We start from the raw sequence: 25,784 nt of genomic DNA on the forward strand, positions 1-25,784 counted from the left end.
TAAAAACCTAAATATACCACTTACCACTATTTGGAAGGGTTGCCAGAAAAAAAGCCTTTATTGATAACAACCAACAAGTGTAAGCGTCTGGAGTTTGCTAAACAGCATTGGCACTTGGATTGGAACAGGGTGCTATGGTCAGATGAGAAGAAAATAGAGCTCTTTGGCCACGCACACCAGTGGTGGGTTTGGTGTTGAAAGAAGGATGGAGATGCAGAAAAGAACCTCATACCTACTGTAAAATATCGTGGTGGATCTTTGTTATGGGGCTGTTTTGCTTCCACTGGTCCTGGGGCCCTTGTTAAGGTCAACGGCATCATGAACTCTACCAAGTAGCAGGACATTTTAGCCAAAAACCTGGTTGCCTAAGCCAAGTGAATCTTCCAGCAAGACAATGACCCCAAGCACACATCAAAATCCACAAAGAAATGGTTAATTGACCACAAAATCAACATTTTGCAATGGCCATCGCAGTTTCCGGACTTGAATCCCATTGAAAACCTGTGGTTTGAATTGAGTCCATAAGTGCAGACCGAAGGATATCAAGGATCTGGAAAGATTATGTTTTGAGGAATGGTCTAAGATCCTTCCAATGTATTCTCCAATCTCAAAAAAAAATTATAGAAGGCGGCTCAGTGCCGTTATCCTTGCAAGGGGAGGGTGCACAAAGTACTGAAAATAAGGGTGCCAATAATTGTGACACTTAATTTTTTTGGAAGTTAATTTATAATTTGAGGAATGTGTAATTTTGGTTGATTCCATTGAATCATTAATAAAGTATAATATATTCCACATGTTGGAAAATTACAATATAGCTCATTAACTGTGTTTATTTTAGACTGCTTTTTTTTGCTCATCTTTATCAAGGGTGCCTATATATATATACACACACACACACACACACTTACACTTATCATGGTGGTGTAAGAAACCAGTCTGTACTGCTTCTGCTGCACCACAGTATATTTAAAAAAATAAATAAATAAATTGGAAGAAAATACCAGGCTTTGATTGCCACGCACAGTCCGAGGACACCATAACATTTTATTATCCGTTTACATTTCATGTACAGTACTCTTGAGAGATTGGCTGTGAATGTTCTTGTGTAAATTTGAAATAAACTTTTCAAACTCCAAGTTTTTTTATAGTTGTTTTCTTGATCTCACCATTAGGACCACTCTCCCTCCTTCAGCCCATCTGTAACTATCACTCTCGAGGGTTGAATAAGTAGCAGACGCTCGCTAATCCAAACCATGTGAGACTGGTGTACTGATTATAATCTGTACCATGTTAAAATGATTAGTCCTTGTTGCATGTTTTCATACTTTACACTTAATCAAAAAAACATTTCATTAAAAAGACAGCTGTAAAATATTTTGCAGTCATGGACTGATATTGAAGTTTTTACAGCTGTTAGCAGCATGCACTTCATTATGATAGGTTTGGATTATGGATTAAACCAGACAGTTTAAATAATGTGTCCAATTTTACTTGGTAAAATGCAATGTAAACAGTAATATTAAAGCGTTACCTATTTTAAACAGACGTCTAGTGAGACCTGAACAGACGTTGTATCATTACCCACAGAAATTGAAACACTACAGTGAGGGGGGGCGTGTTCCAAAAGAAAAACTTATTGGAAAGTACAAATAGGAAGCAGTTAATTGACCCACACATAATTAAATGAAGCACAACTCTGTAGAACTGTGACAGGTGTGCCAAACTGAGCTGGACTTGTGATGTGAATTCGTTTTTCCCCCAGAGCAGCATACCAGTGCCAAAGCTACAGTTTAGTCTGGTAAATATGTAATGACGTGATTTATTGATAAAGCATTGTATTGCTGAGCAGTATTTTCTGCTGTTGCTTTTACATTATCACAGTGACCTGAAGTTTTTTAACCGTAATCCTCAGTTTCCATAACCCTCAGTTTCTACATCACTATATTTTGTTTGTGATATTTCTGCATAGATTGTGGATTTATGTTCCTTTAAGAAAATACCATGTACACATTTCATTTTTACAATGGAGACTATATATCGGTATACGTACAGTAGAAATAAATCTTTCAGTAACATTGTGCTTACATCAAACTACTGCTTACCATTTGACATCCAAATCATTTGCTTTCATTTTGCATTCAGTAATCCACATAAAGTAACCATTTTCACTGAGGTGCACCTTGATTAAAAGGGTGTACCTGTGATACTGTTTGTATGCAAAGTCTAAAGTTTTTTTAAAAAAATAATAATAAAAAAAAATTGATTTACAGCAACAAAAATCAAGTACAAGTTAAAACAAATAAATCTGGTCATGCCCCTCCTAGAAGGTGTTACTGTTTCTTTACCTGTGTGACTGAACCAAAACAGACCAGAATGGTAATAAAATGACTGGGGACTAAACAGCACTGGTGTAGGAAAAGTATAAAAATTACAGAAAGAGGGCTCAGACATTTGGTAGTCAGTTACCACATTGTCACAACTTCCACTGTGGCATAGAGGGGGACATCATTTACACAGACTTGCAATAACCACCGTAGAAAAGAAAGCTTTTAGTGCACTAACAAGCTAGTTGTGTCCAGAGCATGACAACATGCTGACCCTGGAACAGTGAAAAAGTCTTGTATGCCTTTATGTGCAATAATATAAATAAAATCCTAGTGATGCTTCCAACATCCTCCCAGGAATAAGTACTGCACAGCAAATAGATGTAAACCTCTGTGTACACCAGGGGGCAGCACCTCTGTCTACCAATTATCAGTGCTGCTTGTTACCAATGTCTTTCTCCACTATTGCTCCACAAGTAGCTAGCTTACCAATTTGTAATAACACTAGCAATATTATCACTCTATTGAAGATCTTTTGCATAACCATGTAACCAGGTTATCTATAGAATTTTATTTAGAGACATCTGTATATCATGAACTAACATTAAAAACAATTTAAGAACCAAATATTTGAAATGGGAAAGATCATAAAGCATTGTTTAGCACGCTTTGAAGATGTGTATTTCTTCCAAACCTAAATAACTTTCCCTGACACATTTTGATGCATCAAAAGTTTTATAATGCAATCTTTAATTTTTTTCCTATATGGGCTTGGTCAAGCTAATAGGGGTAAATAATATGGCAAATGTGACAATGTTCAGAAAGGCTTTTGTTCCAAATTATTTGAAAGTCCTATCAGTCTAATGTTCTGATCTAGAGTAGAACGATACTAAATGTGTTTCTTGTTTGTTTGGTTTTTTTTTAAATCAGTCATGGGCATTGCTCAAGATAAGGTTTTGAGTCATTGAGTAATTTACTCTCCAAGTAAAACACTATATGTGTAAAATCTATATTACCTTGAAGTCATAAGTACTTCCAATAAATACAGTACATACTTTAATGCTAACTTAGGAGGTATGCATTAACTACTGCCTTACATTTTAACTGTAATGTATCTCTGAACTACTGTACAAAAACTTGGTCTTACAATACCAACTTCCCTTTCCTTATTTTCCACCTAAAGAAACTCAGCAATGTCTTTGTTGCAGCCATTTAGTCCTGCCTTAACAATATTATTAATATTACAGTCCGCGAAGTTGCTGCTCCCCTAGTACTAGGCTGTTCGTTTTTTAGTTTTCTGCAAATTTTCCTTTCTCAGTCTCATGTGCTCGCCCTTTCCAAATCGACAGAAAAATAAAACTTTTTTTTGTAAACTGTACCAATACTGCACTAATGCAAATAACGATAATATTTTATTCCTTATTGATCACCTTGCTACAGCAACATAAAGCGATGACTCTCTGGAAACCCAGAATATTCTATTTATTATATAGATGTACAGTCTAAAAATTTGGTTGACAGATTGGTAGGTTAGGTTGAGGGAGACTAAGACAGAGCAGAGAAATCCTGAATATCCAGTTGGATATTCACCGTTCATAAACCATATTGACTCAACTGTATTTTTTTTTTTAAATTGAAAACCCTGACTTATTGGTCATTTGTTTCCAGCATTCCTATGATCCATTCTACAGATCTATTCACAACTGATCATTGAGGCACCGGGAACCAAGCAAGCACAAGAAGCTTGATAACATGAAAACTCAAGCCGTGCAGCAAAATTGCTATTATTGTTTGTTACACATTAAATATAATGCATAATTCATAGTTTTTCAATGTGTAAAACACCCTTTATGCATCTTATCTGGAGCGCTGGCCATGGGGTTTTATTATTAAGACACCACGTCAATAAATCCATATCCAATACATGTGTTTTTGAACAATATGTATATTAGCAATGCAATATGAAATTATAAATCTGAAGGAATTGAAGGAATCAAAGACGAGGAAGGGCAGACCAGCTTTATCAGTGGATTCTATGGAGTGTGTGTGCCAAGAATAAAGAGTAAATGGTCTCTTTATTGCTATGAACATAGGCAGATCTGCTGTGTAGTACGCTGTGATGGTAAAACACAGGCAGAATCAATATAGTAACATCTGTGCTTTACAAATTGAAAGACTAGGCTGACAAAAAAAAACACTGCTGCTTTGTTTCACCTACAGAAGTCTTTAGTATAGCAATTAGACAAACAGATATGAAATGAAATATTAGGGAAACTCTAGATCATATAATGTATGCCTTTCAGAGCCTTTTCTTGTTTTTAATAAAACTGACTTCTCAAGTACTCATGGGTTCAAACTGTCAAACACCATTTTTGACATCTGGTTTCATATTTACATCTATGAATACACCTTATTTTTGGCACATGCTACAGCTTGCAGCTGCTTTTTATGAAAAAACAAAAAAATCTACAGTTATTACACCACCTACTGTAACTACAGTTATGGCAAACAACCAATCAAGAAAGTTGCAATATTATATTTGTCACGGTTAGGCACTTTTACATACCTCTTTCAACCAATATAAGATTGTATTTGTCATCTTATAAGCAGTTTTCCTCCAACATGCTTTCTTGGAAACATAGTTTATTCAGCCTTTTCCTACAGAGGGCAGTCCAGATGTTTAAAGATCCATGCATAAAATAACACCTACTTCAAGATTCCTTTTTGTGAAGTCAGGTTGCGCAACAGGGCCAGCGTGACCCCTTTGTTGTAAACGAAAGTGAACCCCTTGAAAAATCTGCAGAAACTGTCTCCCATTGATCTCCTTCCAATAACAGAACCCATTCCATTTCCGATGATGTTTTCAATGGGTTCTTTTGCAGATCCATTCCAGTTTGTGCTTTGTGTGAGTGTGGTTGGAGGCACTTACTAGCTTAAAAGGCAATAATATTAAAAAACATTAAAAAAAAAAGTCATACGTTCAGGATTTCGAATTCTTCTTCTGATTCAAACAGCTTGTCCATTGACTCGACGAGTTCTGTAGAAAAGCCACACAATACAATACAGTACAGTATTACCATGAATGACATAGGTGGTATTTCTCTTTTGTATCTAGTGTTGTACACAGAAAACAGTGCAATAAAATTCAGCCCAGTAAAACTCTTGACAATAAAAATTAATTGCAACCAGAGGGTGTTCTGATAATCTACCGAAAGACAGTTAGTGTCCTCCGATCCACTGTAAAGAATAAACTGAGAGGGCAAATTAATCTTCTGTCGGTTGCTTTTAGATCCTAGACAGGTATACAAACATTGTCTAAAGCACTATGAAGCGACGAGCCATTCCCATCCCAGTCCTCTTAGCTCTGCCCTATTACCTGCTCCTGTCGTCTGTACCTCCGGTTTAGCAGGAGGGATGAATGGAGGCCAGTGGGGAGGGTGCTTCTCAACCAGCTCAAACATTCGTAGACATCTTTTCTTTAAGATTTCCTGACATTAAAAAAGGATATGTTAGATCTGAGAGACCAAGCTTCGGTGGCTTCCAAATCTCCAATTCCAGAGTGCTTTGGAATTTTTCTATTAATTTTAGATCTAGCTTTCTAATAGATCTAGAATTACACTATCATAATAATAGTAAGCTACAGAGTAAAGTAGACATGCTTTGTAGCAGTGCTGTGCTTTATATCGAAACAGCTTTATAACATTTAGTTTGTTTGAAGTACTGTATGTACAGTATATACTTGAATGCATTGGCTCATATTATTACTCTGTTCTGCTTTTACCTGGTTAAATAGAAACTGAATTAAATTGCAAATACTAACATATCTCTTCATGTCTTCAGTCCCCAAGCAGAAATCCGAACAACCCCAATATACATGAAACAGCCAACATATTCTACCTGCTGTACAAATGTGCACCACCTGTCAAAATCAGCTTCAGTCTTGAAAAAAAATCCCTGAAATTAAGAAAAAAAAAAATTACCACATGTTAGTAGCATTCACTAGTAACATGCATCTATAAATAAGCAGATAACTACTGGATAAACAGGTTTCTAAGTGTGTGAAGTATGTTCTTATATTCTAACACTCTCAATTTCACATGCATAAGAATGTTTTTACCAAGTTGTATCCTAATTGGATTAAACGTACACTTGGTCTGTGACAGAGCAGAGGCTCTGCACATGGGGATACACGTGTGAGAGGTTGATGGCCAGTGGCCATCTTGGAGAAGGAAACTAGAACCCTTGCACAGTCACATGGCATTGTTTGGTTAATTGAGTGACTGATTGAAGTTTGAATGGAAAGGTGTGGAATGTGGCCAGGTAAAACTGACTTCAATCATGCAATTGCCCCTGGCCACATTCCATACTTTTCCAATTAAGCAATTGTTATTTGGTATTTCTACTGTGGTGAAGCTCAGAACAGCACAGTACTACTGGCTCAGACTATGGGTGTCTTTGAAGGTGTCCAGACAGGTCCGCATCCTCTTCAAGCACTTACTACAGCCACAGAGGGGTCCAGGTTCAGGATTTTCATTCTCTGTGGCCTCCGCTGGCAGTGGTAGCTCTGGTCATCCACAGTCCCATCAAAGTCTGGATCCACAGCAGCCTGGGTTGTGTGAGGGTCTAAATAGATCAACTCGTCTCCTGCACACAAATTAAAACCAATAACAACAAAGCCGGGCATTCAGATTGAGAACCTAGTCTTCTTCCATACAAAAAAAACAAAAAAACACAACCACAGATATGAAAATGGAGTGTGTTAACTGCCTTTCATTGAACCTGTCTGGAACCTAATTCCTGTTGTTGCTTGAATGGGGTTGTGCGATCAGAAGAGCTGCACATTTTCCTGTTAATAAGAAATCCATGGCTGTGATCTCTTTAGTTTTAGCGGTTCTGTGCATTTGTTTTGATGGGCATGTAATCGCCAAGTCAAACAGAAAGCTGCAAAAAGGTTGTTTGTGTCATGTTTGTGGTATGTTTACAAGTTAAGTGCATATCCTGTTGATACAGTACACCACTGTGCTAAGTTTAACTGCACCACTGATCCAGCTCTCAGCATATTAACCTCTTATACTACTACAAATTGACAAGCTTAGGTATGGTACATGCTTTATACAATGTGGGTTTAACTGCAATAATAATAATAATATAATAATAATAATAATAATAATAATAATAATAATAGTGTCTTTTTAAAGTGCAATAACTTTAGTGCAGAAGAAAACATCTGCTGGCCACTAAATTAATCATTTGACAACAATGTTTGCACTTACCAATAAACCCAATGAAATAATATGCAAGGTTTGGTTTTCCACCCAAAACACCCAAGGACTGTGGCATCTTAAAACACTCCTGCAAGAAAAGGAAAGCAATACTGTTAATTCTAATCTACCCATCCTCACCACTGCTCCCCTATGCTTGCACTTCAGTTTTAAGATGGTTTCTGAAGTGTCTGAATCTTTTTCAAAATACACTTTGAGCCGTGGTTGAGATCTACTGGGGTGGGGTGAAATCTACAAAACATTTTCACTTATTTTTTTAAATATGGATTTTAAAAATGATAAAAGTAGTCAGTGAACACAGATAATAAACTTAAGTCAAGTATAAAAATGTAAGTTTCCCCTGTTGTTCACATTTAGCACAGCAAGCATTCCTGATTGATACATTACCATGGTAATGTTTAAGTGTCTCAACAAAAAATAATTCTTGCAGGAACGAAGTTGTCTCTCGCTGCCTTTGACTTTCTACTTGCTTCAGAATCTATTTCTGGTCAGTTACCTAGCAGGAATGCCCACAGAGGACAACAGTGCTATTATGTTTTTGTATATGTGAGATAGATATATATATATATATATATATATATATATATATATATATATATATATATATATATATATATATATATATATATATATATATATATATATAGTACCAGTCAAAAGTTTGAGTACACCTGCTTGAAACCAGGTTTTTCATGATTATCTATGCTTTTAACTATATAAATGTGTCTATAAACACTTAATATTTCATTATATGATACGTGTTCTTATATAAGCTGATAATCATAAGTGAATTGCATTCAAAAATTTTATTTTTAAATGAAAATGTAAATCTTGTCAATTTCAATGAAATGGTCACCCAAAGCAAGGGGATTTCAGTCTGAAGCCCAAGTCAGTTAAAAGTCTGAAATGTGTTCCTGAATGTAAGGGAGCAGAAAATGGCAAAATACGCTCACTTAAGCAAAGAAAAAAGACAAAGGTCAATCTTTAAGCCAAATCGCAAGAACTTTGCAAGTGTCTGTAACTGCTGTTGCCAAGACCATCAAACAATGTGAGGAAACTGGCACTCATGAGGACCAAACAAGGTCAGGCAGGCCAAGGGTGACCTCAGAATCAGAGAACAAGTTTGATTCACAAGTCTTCAAAACTGGCGATTAACTGCCCCTGAAATACAAGCTCAGCTAAATGCTACTAGTACAGATGTTTCAACATCAACTGTTCAGAGGAGATTGCGTGAAGCTGACCTAACTGGAAGAATTGCTGTAAAGAAACCATTGTTAAGAGTGCAGAATAAGAGGAAGATACTTGCCTGGGCCAAAAAACACAGAAACTGGTCGTCTGAGGAGTGGAAGTCGGTCTTATGGACCGATGAGTCAAAATTTGAAATATCTGGGTCCAACCACCAAGTAATGGTAAGACGCAGAGAGGGTGAGTGCATGAGTTCTGCATGTGTGGTTCCCACTGTCAAGCATGGAGGAGGCAGTGTCATGGTCTGGGGTTGCTTTGCTGGTGACAGTTGGTGATCTTTACCAAGTCCATGGCAAGCTCAACCAGCATGGTTATCATAGCATACTTCAGAGGCATGCTATTCCATCAGGATTATGGCTAGTTGGGTAGTCCTTCATTCTTCAGCAAGATAATGACCCGAAACACACCTCAAAGTTGTGCAAGAACTATCCGGTGAAGAAGGAAAGTGAAGGACATCTCAATCTAATGACCTGGCCTGCCCAGTCTCCAGACCTCAATCCCATACAACTTGTATGGGACGAACTGGACAGAAGAGTCAAAGCAAAGCTACCCACAAGTGCCCTACATCTCTGAGAATTGCTGCAGAAGAGCTTGGAAGACATGTCGGGTGATTTCCTGCTGAAACTTGTTAACCGAATGCCTCGTGTTTGTGAGGCTGTTATTAAGGCAAAGGGTGTCTATTTTGAGGAATTTAAGATTTGGAGACAATTTTCTTGTACATTGCTTTGATACTCATTATGTTTTGTTTTGTATATTGTAACATGTGTTTTCATTTTCAAGTATTTACAGAAACTATACGACGTAAAACATTGTCAATTATGAAAAAAACCTAGTTTCCAGCAAGTGTATTCAAACTTTTGACTGGTACTGTATATGTACAAGCGCACACACACACACACACACACAGTGCTACCTCATTATAATGCGACCTGTTACAGTGCGGAATCGGTTATAACATGGTAAGGTTGTGGCTCCTGTTTCCCCCATAATACAATTTGACTTGCAAACGCTGGGTGAACGTTCCACATATACAGTATGAAGCATGGCAGATAGCGAAAAACAAAAATCTTTCTCTGCTAAAATGAAACTCGATGCAGTGGACAGAGTAAGAAAAGGTGAAACTCAAGCCACAGTTTAAAAAGATAGAAATGTTATACAATCTACATTACGTGGATAGCTAAAAGATGAAGAAAAACTACAAGGTTTTCTTGATAAGACTGACTCCAAAGAGGGCTGCTCTAGGAAAAAAAAAACAATGAATTAGACTGTGCTTTATTCACTTTGTTTCTGCAGAAATGTCAACACGGAGGCGAGGACATGAAAGCATATAGGGGGTGCCCACATCAGCGTGGGCAGAGCTGAGTGAGGCAAGCTGCTGTGAGAGTGCAAGACTGTTTGTTATTTTTGGTGTGGCCCAGGCTAACAGGGGCCGGGAATAATCATTCCAATAAACTGTGTGTGTCTTCTTCCTTCATTTTCCACTGTACACTACAATATTAATTTGGCTTGTGGGCATTGTAAATCAGTTCAGAAACAAAAATGCCAATATTCATTATAAGGTGAAACACAAATAACGTTGTCTCCTATTATGGACCCTGACTACCGCATTATACCGGGGTAGCACTGTATATGTTCCTTTGTCCTCCTTGTGGCGAGTAGAGATATTACTCCCAACTTCTGTGATGAGTTCTCAGGAAGACACTTCAAAGAATTGTAACTCAGGCTGTAGTTCCGCTCACAGGTTCTTTTAGCAACTTGACTTAGTCCACAGACACCATTACCTTCAGAGCTTCAATGTAAACAGGATTGATGTGGTTTATGCCCATGCGCAGAGGTATGATAAGTAACAGTGGTTTCCAGCCTGGGTGCGAGCCAGGGATCCCCTGAGCCTGAGGGTTGAGCTGCCCGTGCATGCTGCCCATTACCTGGGGCTCTACCTGCCCTGAGCTGCTGGGCTTTAACTGGCCCTTCATGGGCTGCAGCTTACACAGTGTTTCTGAAAAAAATGTAATACAATGGAAAAAGCATCAGGGATTAAGCAGCATACAGGATTTGACAGGGCTGTGCTCAGCTTGACTAGCTAAGTACTGGACTTGTTTCTTTTAAAACAGCTTATTCAAGATCTTGGGTGTTATTCATGTTGTCTAGGACACTAGAATGTATGTTACTACCAATCAATATCAATCTATTGGGATTGATTGTTTGCTGATTGAACTGTTTAGGGTTTGTTCTATCATGAACATGAAATGTCAGCTATATAAATTTTTATTCAAAAATATTTATCAAGGCTATTCCTATTGAGAGGCAGCAGAAACAATAAATGAGTTGCAATACAAGCCAAACCGCACTGAAAAGCTCTTGAGCTCTTGGATGTAGACTCTAACTAGAGCGGTTCAGTCAGCACCTTGATTTCAGAGGGTCAGGACTTGCATCTTTCATTCAGAAGCCTCAATATGACCTCACAGAGTAACTGCTGCTTACAGTAACAGGACACAGACATCAGTATGAGGGCCTTTCTCCTTCAGACATTATTACTAACTTTACCTCATTTGGCCATCACCTTTTCCCATTAGATATAACCGGTCCAAAAAATACTGAAATAATAGTATCAGAACAAACATTGTATTTTTACCTCAAACCAATGCATTGAACTTGAGGGCAGTATATGCATTCAGCCATTATATAACCAAATTGATACGGCATATCTTGTTTACATGGCTGTCTTGAGAGCAGGGCTCCATTTACTAAAAGACGGTTCCAACACATATTTGAAACTTACTGATATCTTCAATCACTACAGTGTTGTCCATGGAAACATATACAGCCAAGGAATTCCATTCATCAAATAGTGCTAGCTTCCTTTAAAATACAACAAGGCATAGTTCTCTTAGAAACAATGTATTTAAATACTTTAGAAACATGTCTGCTTGAGATAAATGTAAATAAGGTAGCTACATACAAATGTAAAAACATGGCTTACTTTAACACTTGAGCAACTGTGTTTGGTCCATACCACTCTCCGACTGACTTCCCCTCTCCTACCCCCATCTGAGCTGTAAAGAAGGACAGCAAGATGCATCAACCTCAAGTTCTTATTGCAAAGTCACACCCCGATCACTTCTTTAACTATCACACGTCCACACTATAATATATGCAACTAATAGTATTCAAACTGTACAATTCATTCACTTTTTCTTTTTTAACAATCAATACAATAAAATGAGATTATTGCCCCAACCCCTGTTGCCAAACCTCTCCTCTTACCCATCTGATGGATGGAGTAGCAGCAGTCCTTCCTGTCTAGGAAACAGTGCAGGATCCTGTGATACTCCTCGGGGTGACAATTCTCCTTCTCCCAGCGCCACTCTGAAACAGGGACACATTACACTTTCTACAGCTATGGACTACAATTTCAGGACTGAGACAATAAAAAAATGAATAAATAAAAAAACTACATGAACATAATTTAGCTATTTTATTTAACATGACGTAATCAAAGAAACTACAAAATGATATTGCAAAAGTCTACCGGAAGCCACGGTAGCACAGTAATTCATGTTCGTTTTCGAAATGTCTCATTTTTCAATTTTTGTCAGTTATTTGTTAAGTATAGAAAACTACAAACCGGTATGCATTTCATTATGTTAACGTAATATTGTTCAGCAGGTTTAATTCGACATTATGAAGCAAAATGAGTTAATTCTATAGGGTGGTGAAACACTTTTGGCCAGGGCAGTCAGCTCTAAAGCAGTGGTCCTCAGCAGCCTAAGAAGGAAGCAGCTCTTCATTTCTTCTGGTTTGCAAATGGAAATCCCTACCAAATGACCAGCTATATGGTATTTAACAGTTTCTGGGATGATTTTCATGTATTTATTTTTGTAATTGCTGAGCAGGCTGTAAGAAACAAGATTTGATAGAAATCTGGAGAATTGTTGGTTAATAATTAGAAGTAATTATCCTCTGCAGGGAATAACATGTTCTTCTGTTCTTCTTTAAAACCCACCGTCTTACAGCTCACCTCTTCCTAAATGTCTGTAGACGAGGGCTTGGGCTAAGATCATCTGCCCACAGCGCAGCATGCAGCCCCAGCCAGTGTCCGAGCAGGGTCCGGTACCCCCTTGTAAGCACGAGAACCAAATCAAACCTGAAAAGAGCCTGACAGCGAGTACCTCCTATACAGAAATTACAACCAACAGAAGCCCAGCTGAACTGTGTTCACTCTTTTACACAGACTGATGGTGAAAAAGTGAAATAATAAAGAAACATCTATAACTAACTAAGAATGAATCAAGATTAAAAAAAAAAAATCTACTGTCCAGTAAATAAACATGTTGGCTGTAAGCCTTTATCATCGCAGTATAAACTGAGGGCTGAAAATCAAAACACAGTGTGGATTACTTTTACTTCGCAGAGCTCAAACAGATCTTACATGTGGTATTTATACCCCCTGCTGGGCCAGTAGTAGCAGGGGGATGTCTTTTTAGTTCACAGACTGTCAGTGTCCAGGAAGCTTGTGTGTCTGCATCTATAACTATCTCTGGAAATAGTTCACCAGGAATCATGCTTAAATATACTTTCAAATTAAACTTGATTGTGGGACACTGCAGCTTCAAGTCTGAATTCAGTTTTATGATTTCAGTATTTATATTTATGAGTGAAGGGGAAAAAAACAGTGACTGCTTACATTTTATTTTCTACCCTTGATTTATTTTAAGTATCATTTAAATTTTAAGGCGCTGAAATACTTGAATTGTAAACATTATACAGAGGCATCGAGCTAAAAATGGTCACTCCATTACCCACCGATTGGACAGAACTTCTTCCGGTATGTAAACCATAGTCTCGACCTGATGTCAGACAGCAGCTCAGATTTTTCTATGAACAGAAAACAGAAAAATAAAGCCATTTCAAATAAGAAACACAGTCAAGTAGAGAAATGCTGTGGCTAGTGCCGCCTTCAAAGTACTCGCCAAAACGTTTGCCTACTTGGCCGAGGTTCTTGTAAGAATTCTGATTGAGTGTTTTAAAGTTGTGATTCTTACACACACGAGTCCCAAACATTCCTAACATTTTATCTGATCCCCACCTTTCCCCAGTGATAAAGTAGCCCCGGTGGCCCTTCAGTCAGTCTAAAAATGTACACATTTTTCAAATACAACTTAATAGATACAAAAATAAATAACTGATGCTGTACTGCAGAACATCTACAATTTTGCAAGGACAGTGACCTGCTTTACAATCATATAGACTAGTTCTGAGTTATGTTTCTCCAATACTGGCATTATCTGAGCCTGTAAAATCCTAGTTGCCAGGCCCTGTAAGTACTGATCCCAAATAAATCACATTTCCCACACGATCTTTTCATTTGATTCCTTTGGAATCAGGAATCAGCTACCCGGAAAATAGGATTCTACGAGCTCAGATAATACCAGGGGATTCTGATGCAAAGAATAAAAATATGGAAATGTAATATTGCAGCAACAGAAATCGGACCACTCAGAATTAATGCAAACTAAGGTTTCAATGCTAGTAATAATGAACTTCCATAAAGAAATTCTGATTCATCGTGCAAGTTAATGCTGATCTAATTTTGAGACAGTTTTTAACAACAGTTTTGAAATGTTTTTGTAGGTTGACCTTTAGAGTGTGTGATAACAATATTTGCAAACTTTAAGCCCTATTTTTAAAGCCCTTAAGCATGCAACAACCTGTTCGTGTTTCTAGAAAACCACACCTTGCTACATGCATGAGATTTCAGTTACAGTTACCTCATACACTAGGCCTCCTTTTAACATCTCCACATTTATTACTCAACACATTTTTGGAGTTCAATGGCTTCAAATTCCATTTCAATTTTTTTATTAACATTTCTATGATGTTTTCAATCATTCTGGTTCTAGATTCTGTTGCTCCAATGTTGACATTAATATTGTCTTCTCCTGGCTTTGAACTTGCTTGGAGAATGCTAACTGCCTGCCATTGGTCAGACCTTCTCATTCCATTCACATAATGTGATAATGTGAGCTTTCAGCTCTACTAACACCACCTGCACTGCTCTTGAAATACTTATTTTGAGAAACCTAAGTACAGAAGATTTTAAAAATGTGTTCGCAAGAAAAGCCAGAGAGGAAACAGCTGTAGTTATTTAGCATTGGCAAAACTGAGCAGAATCTTGATGATTTTAATATTACTAAAAATGAAAGTTAAGGCACTGTAGTTTGTGTGATAAAGCATCTGGGTTCAAAGATATCTGTCAAAGTACTTTAACCAAAACTGACTATAACAAGCAAACCAATCCCATTCACTTCCATTCACTGTAGGTCTACAATGTGCAAATAAAAAAAAAAAAACACATATCATGACAAATGCATATTTTCATTTTAAAACATGCTACCTGGTACTACACTAGGTTCAAGAAAGGACTCAGTTTTCATGCCTTACTCTTTGGAGTGAAAGCATGTTACTGGGTAAAGCATAAATGTAGCATGTCAGTCAATACAGGAAACATAAATGCCTCAGTGTAGCACCACATATCATGTTAGAACAGAAAACCACATGTTTCTTTCAAAACTGCATTGCCATTACAATATGTGGAAATGCCCAACAGGTAAGGTTTGAACAATTATGGTATAAGCTGCAATCTGTTTAAGATTCCAAATGACAAGTTTTGCATCCCCTAGAATTTTAGGATTCAGTATGTTTTTTAAATTAAAAAAAAAAAAAAAAAACCTGATCATAATTTAAATCTTATTTAACATCATGCAATCAAAGAAACTGCAAGATGATATTGCAAAAGTATATCGGAAACGATAACTGTAGTGCAGTATTTCATGTTAGATTTCGAAATGTCACATTTTTCAATTGTTGTCAGTTTTTCATTAAGTAGTCTATATGGAAATCTACAAAGTGGTTTGTAATTCAATATGTTAACGTAACATAACTGTAGACATGCAATTAAAAAAGATTCCAAACTGTATGGGTCAAGGTACAAGGAAATGAAAATAGGTATTTGAAAAAGGTTCAGGCACTGCCCAACTGAAATGCAGTTGAAAAGAGCCTATAGCCTATACCCTGCATCTCACCTGTTTTCACAAAGTACTGCTCTCCTAGAAGCCAGACTGGCTCATCAGTGTCCGGGAGGTCCTCTAGGAGGTCAGAGATGGCATTGATCTTAGTTTCATACTGAGCTCTAACTAGAAGGAGAAACAGGAAGGAAAAACACTTTTCACTGGACTGGAAGTGTCTTAAAACTTACCACAATGCTATTTATTCCATAGTGCCACCCTTAAAAAACTTAGTTTGCTGTAACCTGACATCAAGTTGGGTACACAGATTTTTTTTTTTTTTGTTTGTTTGTTTTGTTAACGTGTGCAAGTTAAAACGTTTGCTGGTCTATTTCTAGTTACTGAAAACTGTACAGAAACGGTCTATACAGGGTGCCTGTTTGTAATAAAAATGAGAAAAAAGTGCATGAAAAAATATTTGTGTAAGGGTGAAAATGATGGGTTACAGCAAAAACACCTGTTTTTATTACAGCCTAGAAAAAGGAATCAAATACACATTACAACATTAACAGGTGTTTGTACAATGGTCCACACTGTCACCACTGTTCTTTTCCATCATTTATGGAAAAGGAAGCACCAACCAACAGAGCACTGACAATGTGCCCTCAGTAAAAGTCTGTCAGACCTAATGTCTTGCCCTGACTAAAATCGAGTTGCAACAGTGAGGTGGTTATTTTACATTTGACACATCCGTTAAATGTTTGTTTTTTTGTCAAATCTTAACCACCTCAACTAAATAATTCCCGCAAAAACAGGCTCAATAAGACGATGCAAGCCTGTCAGTAACGTTAAGCCATTCAGACAGCCTCGATACACCCCTAGGTTATGATACACCTGATACAACTTCAGCCAAAAACGTCCCTCAGCAAGTTTTATTTAGAAATACTAAAAGAAACATAATTCGATGACTAGCGTTTTGATTAGAAGTATGTCATTCTGTAAGTTTGTAATTGAATCACTTATTTATGGCGATTCGCAACAGATGTGACACACATATTTATTTTCTACCCAGCAACTGCGTTGCAGTTTCCTGGACCAACATGACTAGTTAAAAATGAGCCCGTGGGGGGATTGTCAACAGGGTCTGTAAAGAAGACGTGTGACGCATTAGAGGGCGATACAGAGCAAGTTCATTATAGTTTATAGAAAGTACCGTCCAGAAAAGCACCCTTAGAAATCGCTTTTTTTTTTGTTTCACTTTTATTTCCACGTACTACAGTAGCTTCAATAAAACGCTAAACTATACAGCGTTGACCCGAGTCAGCGAAATCAGAAAATGAAATATTTGTATCTACTGCTCCTAACACTAACAGTACGGGTTTGAATGTACATCTATCTGGTTTTGAAAGAGCTGTGTTGTGCTGTTCACTTGTTCAAAGTTTTTAATAATGTGGCCCAGGTGGGAACAATGCAAAAGTTACAGCTCAGTCTCGTCTGTCATAAACTGCATATGTAACGACACTTCAATCGATTTCTGAATCTGTGCTGTGTAAACCCGAATTCTGAAAGGAATTTACTTTAACATCTTATAATATTAAGTTTTTTTTCCTTCGATAAAGTAAATTTTCTTACCTGCTTCCATCCTCCGGCTGACACTAGGTTTAAAGGGAGATAAATACAAATATAACACACTGGTGGCTGGTAATTGTAGTTATTTAGCTACTTTTGTCCAGGTAACACAGCGGAGCTTGGACTACAATTCCCATAATGCAGCATTGGAATCAAAGGCGTTCTCCGTCAGGAACATAATAATGCCATGCATTGTGGGTGTTGTTGTTTTCTTCAGTATAAACTTGTCATGATAAACTACAACATCCACAGAGGCCGCTGACACGAAATGTTTGCATAGTTGAGGTGTGCTGGAAGAAGGTTTTTATTTTATCACGTCGCTTTTAATTTAGTATATACAATGTATTTAAAGGGCCACAATTAACGCTGTTACATTTCCCAGATCAAGGAAATCATAAATAAAATTAGTATTACTTCCTCTCAATTAAATGTATGCCTATCATAACATCATGTTAATTTGTAGGATGACGCAGGAAAAAGATTAACAAATTAAAAATCTTGCGAACCACTTTATACTGGCCTGCTGGAGGACAGCTGCTAATCAGGCAGGGAATGTTTACAAAGAGCAAGATATTTATTTAATTGCCTTTATAAGTTTTAATTCACTAGGATATATTTTACAAGAGGGCCTCATGTTGCAGCAACAGGCCAACACTGATCACACAGCCAGTACATAAACACACACTGCAATGTTAAAAACATCAGGTGCAGGTATGTTAACTTACCAGAAACCAGATTGTATCAATTAGGAAAGGGAGATCGTGTCTAACTAACTTGCTTGATTTTTTTGAGGATGCAACATCGATAATGGATAATTGCAAAGCATATGACATGGTTTATTTAGATTTCCAGAAAGCTTTTGACAAAGTCCCGCACAAAAGATTAATTCTCAAACTGAATGCTGTTGGGATTCAAGGAAACACATGTACATGGATTAGGGAGTGGTTAACATGTAGAAAACAGAAAGTACTGATTAGAGGAAAAACCTCAGAATGGAGTGTGGTAACCAATGGTGTACCACAGGGATCAGTATTAGGTCCTCTGCTATTCCTAATCTACATTAATGATTTAGATTCTGGTATAGTAAGCAAACTTGTTAAATTTGCAGACGACACAAAAGTAGGAGGAGTGGCAAACACTGTTGCAGCAGCAAAGGTCATTCAAAATGATCTAGACAAGATTCAGAACCGGGCAGGCACATGGAAAATGACATTTAATAGAGAAAAGTGTAAGGTACTGCACGCAGGAAATAAAAATGTACATTATAAATATCACATGGGAGATACTGAAATTGAAGAAGGAATCTATGAAAAAGACCTAGGAGTTTTTGTTGACTCAGAAATGTCTTCATCTAGACAATGTGGGGAAGCTATAAAAAAGGCTAACAAGATGCTCGGATACATTGTGAAAAGTGTTGAATTTAAATCAAGGGAAGTAATGTTAAAACTGTACAATGCACTAGTAAGACCTCATCTTGAATATTGTGTGCAGTTCTGGTCACCTCGCTACAAAAAAGATATTTGCTGCTCTAGAAAGAGTGCAAAGAAGAGCGGCCAGAATTATTCCGGGCTTAAAAGGCATGTCATATGCAGACAGGCTAAAAGAATTGAATCTGTTCAGTCTTGAACAAAGAAGACTACGTGGCAACCTAATTCAAGCATTCAAAGTTCTAAAAGGTATTGACAGTGTCGACCCAAGGGACTTTTTCAGCCTGAAAAAAGAAACAAGGACCAGGGGTCACAAATGGAGATTAGACAAAGGGGCATTCAGAACAGAAAATAGGAGGCACTTTTTTACACAGAGAATTGTGAGGGTCTGAAATCAGCTCCCCAGTAATGTTGTTGAAGCTGACACCCTGGGATCCTTCAAGAAGCTGCTTGATGAGATTCTGGGATCAATAAGCTACTAACAACCAAACGAGCAAGATGGGCCGAATGGCCTCCTCTCGTTTGTAAACTTTCTTATGTTCTTATATTCTTAATTCTAGTAGCGATATGCCAGTGCCACTATTATAAGACTATGTGTTATTAGCTTAAAGTGTTGGTTGTATCAAAGAGTTAATTTGTCGACCAAATGAAATCTAGTTATCAGATTAATCAATATAGTTATGACATTGCGTGCTTCTATTTGTTTCTTGTTAAAATTAAATACTGTAGGTGCAGTTGGCATAGTCGAAAAAAGACTATAAAGAGATAAACGGAAGCACTTCCCACTGCCGTGTTTTTCCTGGTGTCGTAAAACAGAGCCTGTCGTGAAATCATCAATTCGTTGACGATTGGTTTTTCTCTCTCAGTCAACCATAACAACCAAACTAGGAGAAGTCGTATAGGATATTTGTCTTTATTGAGGGAAACCATCAGCAGGTAATTTTATTAGACCAACAAAACGGATGTAGGGCATTGGAAGTAGCGTAGCGAAGGTATTGCATTCTGTTCAGTGTGTTGTTGTTCTGAGGTATCGTCCAGGGCATTTACCAAAATATTCCACGTCTAAATCGTGTGTGGTTTTCAACAGCCCATTTTGCCTTTTTTTTTTTTTTTTTACTAGTAATAATAAAATAAAATAAATACATTATTGTGCGTTATTTATAATTGTTTCTTGTGCACTAATAGTATAATTACCGGTGTATGCCCAGAAAGTGGTACATCGTGAAAATGTGGTACGCGCACCAAAACGTGACCCGTGTAATGACAGAAAATGGTACGCTGTCGATGCTGTGATTGAGTATTGCACAAATCAATACAAGCAAGAACTGTAGTTCACCAACAAAATCGTATATGTTTACAGTTTTAGTTAAGCCAATTTGTTGCTCATCAGTTAGTCGCATACATTTCCTGAATTGCTGAAAACGTTATAATAAAAATAACTTTAAGGGCCGCAGTCAGTACATCGTGCCCCTTGTTAAAAGTGAAAATGTGTTTATTTATTTTATGTTTTTGTTTGTGGTTCTATCTTTTAGTGATGCAATGTTATGAAATAGCACTCTGATGGTAGACGGAACTGAGTAAATGGTTAATTCTAGAATTTCATTATAAGCGCTGGAGTAGGTTGGGGTTTAACAGTTCGTTTTTTAAAATGTATTTATTTATTTATTTTTAATCCAAATACTTTAAACTTAGTTACTTTAAACAAATGTTCTGATTTGCTTTGGAAGAAACAGGGATTTTAAATACATTTGTGTTCCTTTAGGGGAAAAAAGAAGGAATTGTTTTTCACTAATTTCAGATTCCTACCTGCCTTCAAAATGTAGACATGCTGATAGAGTTGAGCTACAAATCCCAGCAGATAATTCATTATGATTGTGTTATCTGTGATAAAAGGTATGTTGCAAAATTCGGTAGCTAGGATAAGGTTGTGCAAACTTTACTGTTTTGGTATTCACACTCCTCCTGATTTACTTTTTCATAATGTGCACAGTGCGATGAATAAAAAGATCAATTTTTTTTTTATTAAAAGACATAAAATAATGGGGAGAGTATGTATTCATACAACTCTAAACAACACTTCATTCAAGGACCATTTGTTGAATGACAATGAGCTATGTTATGTTTTGGTCTTGTATCACAATGCAAATAATACCTACCCTATTACAATATAGTACTGTATATCATGTAAAGAAAGGATCTCAATTATTGGATTCACTTGTACAAGAAGGGAGCATCAGCACTGGGTTCCTGTCCAGCAGCAAAGCAGGTTGCTACGGGATTTAGATTGTTTTTATTACTAGTACTGAAGGTTAAACTTAGCAAAGGACTAGGCTGTCTGCCAAATATAGACGGTCTTTTTTTTTTCCTTGCAGGTAAACTGGACTTTACAGATACCCACTCAGACATGTCTTATGTCTTTATCAATGATTCATGCCAGACAAATGTCCCGCTGCTGCAAGCCTGTATTGATGGGGACCTGAACTACTCAAAGCGCCTCCTCGAAAGTGGCTTTGATCCTAACATCCGGGATAACCGCGGCCGTACAGGGCTGCATCTGGCCGCCGCCCGGGGGAATGTGGAGATCTGCAGGCTTCTTCACAAGTTTGGGGCTGATCTGCTTGCCACCGACTACCAGGGCAACACAGCTCTCCACCTCTGTGGCCATGTGGATACCATCCAGTTTCTGGTTACCAATGGACTCAAAATTGACATCTGGTAGGTAAACTTGCAGCAATACATAAAGGGGCACTTTTAAATCATCTACAGTTTCTTATTATGTTTTTTAGATAATTCTCTTATTGCTGTTTTTTGCCTATTTTCAGCCACTGAGTTTGCTTCAAAAAGTTGAATTCTGAAGTGAGAAGTGGTTTTAGAAATATCCTCTAGAGGTGTGCAACAGTAATTCCTGACCCCTCTGCAACTGTCACAGTTTCAGAGGTGACATACATTTCAGCTGCTCACCTTGATCATTTTTCTGATCAACTTTTTTTAAAAGGAGACTTATGGCTATTTTGTCTGGAATAGTTATTAAGCATGGCAAATCACGATCGAAACAGAAACAGTAACAGAAAATGGTAGTTGGGGTGTAACGATACAGTAAACTCATGATACTATACATATCACATTATGCAGGTCAGGATACGAATTGTATCACAATTCACGTGATTGTCCTGATTGGCTGTGATGCATAATAAGATCAAATCGTCATTAAATGGTGGACCATTTTGTTAAAAGACAACAATTTAATGAGATATCTATACCAACTATAAATCACTTATTCTTCATTCAAGGACTACTGTATTTGGTGATCTGCACTGAGCTATGTTGTGCTTTTGGTCTTGTATCATGACACAAACGATACATACTTCTATTATGATACGTTATATGTAAAGAAAGTAATCACGATTAATGGCCTTCTAAAAATGAAAATGGCACTGGCTGCATCCTCAAGCTGCCGCAAAGCCCCTGAGAATAGACTCACAGTAGTGCATCTGTTTGTTCTAACTCGGCTGCGGTTGTGAATCTAGATGTGTTTTTTATCGTTAATTTTATGTAGCAATCACAATGGTGCCACCCCCCTGGTGCTGGCAAAGCGCAGGGGAGTGAATAAGGATGCAATCCGCTTACTGGAGGGCCTGGAAGAGCAGGAGGTGAAGGGGTTTAACAGAGGAACCCACTCCAAACTGGAGACCATGCAGACTGCAGAGAATGAAAGGTGGGTTTCACTGGGGCAGGTGAACCTCCTAGAAAGGATGAATGGAATGTACGCTTTAAATTTACATCCCCCACCCGCCAAATTACAACTAGCAGGATATTGAAAATGTAAAACCAAGTCAGAGCTGGTATACATTTAAAAAAATAAGTGGACACTTCAGGGGCTGACCTCGTAACTCGGCGACATCCCCTGTGTAAGATGCAATTGGTTGTGGGATCAGACGATGCCCACTGACTTTCAGTTCTCCTTAACTTTTCTGTGGAATTGTTCCATTGAGGGAACATCAGAAAAGTTAATATCAGAAAACAAGTTTGTATATTACTTTCAGCATGCTCAAAAAAGCTTCACAGCTGGTTTTAAAATGAATAACGTCATAAAAAAAACTGTATGCATTACGTGTACCTTTTAAAATAAATTAATTTCAGTTTTCTTTTCACTCATCCTGAGCCTCAGGGTCTCGTCATTGCTGTTAAAAAAACACATTTAGAGACCAGCGATTATTTGAAGTTTTACGATAACTGGTCATTCTAAATAAAAACAAAAGGATGCCTCTGTAATCCATAACGTGTGTTAAAGAATATCACTAGCAATTTTTATTACAATTAATAGACAGACAGACAGACGGACAGACAAACTGCCCCATCAGTAATACATTTGCAAAAGGTGGCTCTCCTGTTGTGGCACTAAACATGCAAAGATACAGTATTAATAGATGCACCTGTCACTCTACTAATAGTTCAGTTTGCACTAGTAACAGCTGGTGTATTAAGTTTTTAAATGTGCTAGATTATTCATAGGTATTTGTCTTGCACAACAAATAATGCCTTGCATTTGATTATGCTCCTAGATCTATTAATAGCCAGTGTTTTTCTGTGTTTTAGGGTAATGCTTTGTTAAAATAATGTTTTAATTTCCCCACCATTTTGAAGGTGAATACAGATTTTCAAATCAATACAGTGTGTTGTCATAAGCTTTCATAGCAAACTTCCAAACAAGCTTTCATCTGTACAATTTTTTTTTTTTTCACATGTCATTAAACATGTTTGGCACTGTTAAGTGGATTTAAACATTTGTTTGCTTGTAAATTCTACAGTTCAAAACACTCTTTCAGTTAAGTTTAGTGATGACCTTCTTAAAACAAATTTGACCCCCCCTTTAGATCTGGGATTATCTAGTTCATAGACCTCCAGTGAATTCCCCAGCATCAGGAAAATGTATTTATATAGAGCTTCCTATCTTTCCATATGTCGGTACTTATGTCACACTTTCATTTTTGCAGATACTTAGAGACCCTCTTATCCAATTCTGACGAAACCTGGTAAGGACATTCTTTTTCTAATTTAGCATGTAATGCAGTGCAACAGGGGTCTAAAGACCAACGCAGAATAATTCTGACTTGGTAGTGTACTACAGTATAGTGTAGGATAGAATTCTACACTTATACATAGACAGTACTGCATAATTTTGTCGGGTCTTGCGCATACATTTCTGTACATTTCCCAAGCACTTAAGGTAGTGCTTTCAAACTATTAACTAGTAACAGTAGTGTCTAGTTTGATTAGTTTATCTAGAGAGCTACTTATTAAATTATAATGTAACTTGGTAAGGATGTTCTTTAGCACAAGCTCAGGATTTTTAAAGAGGAGCCTCTCTCTACATATAGATGCTGATGTTTTTTTTTTTCTGTATTAAAATCTGTGGCTGGTGATTGACGATACTAACATGCTTGTTTTTGTTGTCCTCAGTGCGATGGAGAGCCACTCCCTGCTCAACCCCAACCTGCAGCACAGTGAAGGCGTTCTCTCCAGCTTTCGCACCACCTGGCAGGAGTTTGTGGAAGACCTGGGCTTCTGGAGAGTGCTGCTGCTCGTTGTGGTCATCGCTCTCCTGTCCCTTGGCATCGCCTACTATGTCAGTGGAGTGCTTCCCTTTGTGGAAAACCAGCCCGAATTAGTGCATTAGGGGGTGCTTGAAAGGACCAGCTTCTCACTATTAGAACAGCATTCTTTCATTTACTTTCTTTGCAGCATGTATTAGGAGCCAATGTGTTGAGCTCACAGTGTAGGACTCTGACATTGTGTATGACTCACATCGGTTACAAACACTGCATAATGATCACCTCTTCTATAACCCACGTCTCTTATAGGCTGTGCTACACCATTGTGTACTATGTAGAATGTTATAACCAACGCACATGTATAAAACATGCAGGAAATTCTCCTAAAATATGTAAGTGTGTGTATGTGGGGTCCTAATATCTGCTTCACAGGAGGTTAAGGTGAGTGTGGTGGCATTTTACTGCACACAGAACAAATTAACAAATCTTTAATAATATGCAACTTGTGAGAATGTTGATCTAATAAGGTTAGAACATTATTTAAAAGGCTTGGTTATTAACCGTCAAAAGCAATCAAGTAACCAAGGCATATAAAAACATCCTATCTGTCATTAGCATAGCTTTCTCACATGTCCTTTGCTGTTTTACTGTTGAACTTTGATTTTCCAGACTAGCTTTGAGTCAGGTGAAGCCCATTTATCCTCGCCCCATTAATAACCCACTTTTTGACACCCACATATTGTCTTGAAGCCAGTATAGAACTTCTGTAAGGCTCAGGTAGGACCCTGTTACCTGTAACACAGGAAGGAAGTGGAATTATGGTGTTGTGGTTAAGAACATAAGAACATAAGAAAGTTTACAAACGAGAGGAGGCCATTCGGCCCATCTTGCTCGTTTGATTGTTAGTAGCTTATTGATCCCAAAATCTCATCAAGCAGCTTCTTGAAGGATCCCAGGGTGTCAGCTTCAACAACATTACTGGGGAGTTGATTCCAGACCCTCACAATTCTCTGTGTAAAAAAGTGCCTCCTATTTTCTGTTCTGAATGCCCCTTTGTCTAATCTCCATTTGTGACCCCTGGTCCTTGTTTCTTTTTTCAGGCTGAAAAAGTCCCTTGGGTCGACACTGTCAATACCTTTTAGAACTTTGAATGCTTGAATTAGGTCGCCACGTAGTCTTCTTTGTTCAAGACTGAACAGATTCAATTCTTTTAGCCTGTCTGCATATGACATGCCTTTTAAGCCCGGAATAATTCTGGCCGCTCTTCTTTGCACTCTTTCTAGAGCAGCAATATCTTTTTTTATAGCGATGTGACCAGAAC

The 25,784-nt window shown here is 37.6% G+C and overlaps 2 protein-coding genes across 3 annotated transcripts; one reads left to right on the forward strand and one right to left on the reverse strand.

The window, feature by feature from the left end:
* Positions 1-1,024: 1,024 nt before the first annotated feature.
* On the reverse strand, positions 1,025-17,532 carry LOC121295527 (cysteine protease ATG4A-like). Of its 2 annotated transcripts, XM_041220255.1 has the most exons (13): positions 17,488-17,532; positions 15,934-16,044; positions 13,655-13,726; positions 12,870-12,968; positions 12,116-12,217; positions 11,832-11,904; positions 11,631-11,710; positions 10,633-10,847; positions 7,598-7,676; positions 6,823-6,968; positions 6,222-6,278; positions 5,701-5,812; positions 1,025-5,361 (listed from the first exon to the last, which is right to left on the reverse strand). In XM_041220255.1, the coding sequence occupies exons 1-13, from the start codon at positions 17,495-17,497 to the stop codon at positions 5,297-5,299; spliced, it is 1,221 nt and encodes a 406-aa protein (XP_041076189.1). In that variant the 5' UTR covers positions 17,498-17,532; the 3' UTR covers positions 1,025-5,296. The 2 variants fall into 2 exon arrangements, with proteins under 2 accessions (XP_041076189.1, XP_041076190.1); XM_041220256.1 differs by lacking the exon at positions 12,870-12,968.
* Positions 17,533-19,735: 2,203 nt separating this feature from the next.
* On the forward strand, positions 19,736-25,326 carry LOC121295257 (ankyrin repeat domain-containing protein 46-like). The gene is made up of 5 exons (XM_041219702.1): positions 19,736-19,847; positions 21,284-21,626; positions 22,468-22,626; positions 23,906-23,944; positions 24,372-25,326. Exons 2-5 carry the CDS (start codon positions 21,316-21,318, stop codon positions 24,586-24,588), a joined length of 726 nt encoding a protein of 241 aa, XP_041075636.1. The 5' UTR covers positions 19,736-19,847; positions 21,284-21,315; the 3' UTR covers positions 24,589-25,326.
* The last annotated feature ends 458 nt before the right edge of the window (positions 25,327-25,784 follow it).

Source organism: Polyodon spathula, chromosome 20 (assembly GCF_017654505.1).
Source record: "Polyodon spathula isolate WHYD16114869_AA chromosome 20, ASM1765450v1, whole genome shotgun sequence".
In the NCBI taxonomy this organism is placed as follows: domain Eukaryota; kingdom Metazoa; phylum Chordata; class Actinopteri; order Acipenseriformes; family Polyodontidae; genus Polyodon; species Polyodon spathula.

What these genes read in the sequence shown, in the direction of transcription:
- LOC121295527 (XM_041220255.1), bottom strand. An exon ending in CTACAGACATTTAGGAAGAG is followed by an intron (nt 12,218 to 12,869) that starts GTGAGCTGTAAG and finishes TCCCTGTTTCAG; the next exon opens with AGTGGCGCTGGGAGAAGGAG. An exon ending in TTATTTCATTGGGTTTATTG is followed by an intron (nt 6,969 to 7,597) that starts GTAAGTGCAAAC and finishes ATTTGTGTGCAG; the next exon opens with GAGACGAGTTGATCTATTTA.
- LOC121295257 (XM_041219702.1), top strand. Translation starts at nt 21,316, where the DNA reads ATGTCTTATGTCTTTATCAATGATTCATGCCAGACAAATGTCCCGCTG. An exon ending in CAGACTGCAGAGAATGAAAG is followed by an intron (nt 22,627 to 23,905) that starts GTGGGTTTCACT and finishes TCATTTTTGCAG; the next exon opens with ATACTTAGAGACCCTCTTAT. An exon ending in TCCAATTCTGACGAAACCTG is followed by an intron (nt 23,945 to 24,371) that starts GTAAGGACATTC and finishes TGTTGTCCTCAG; the next exon opens with TGCGATGGAGAGCCACTCCC.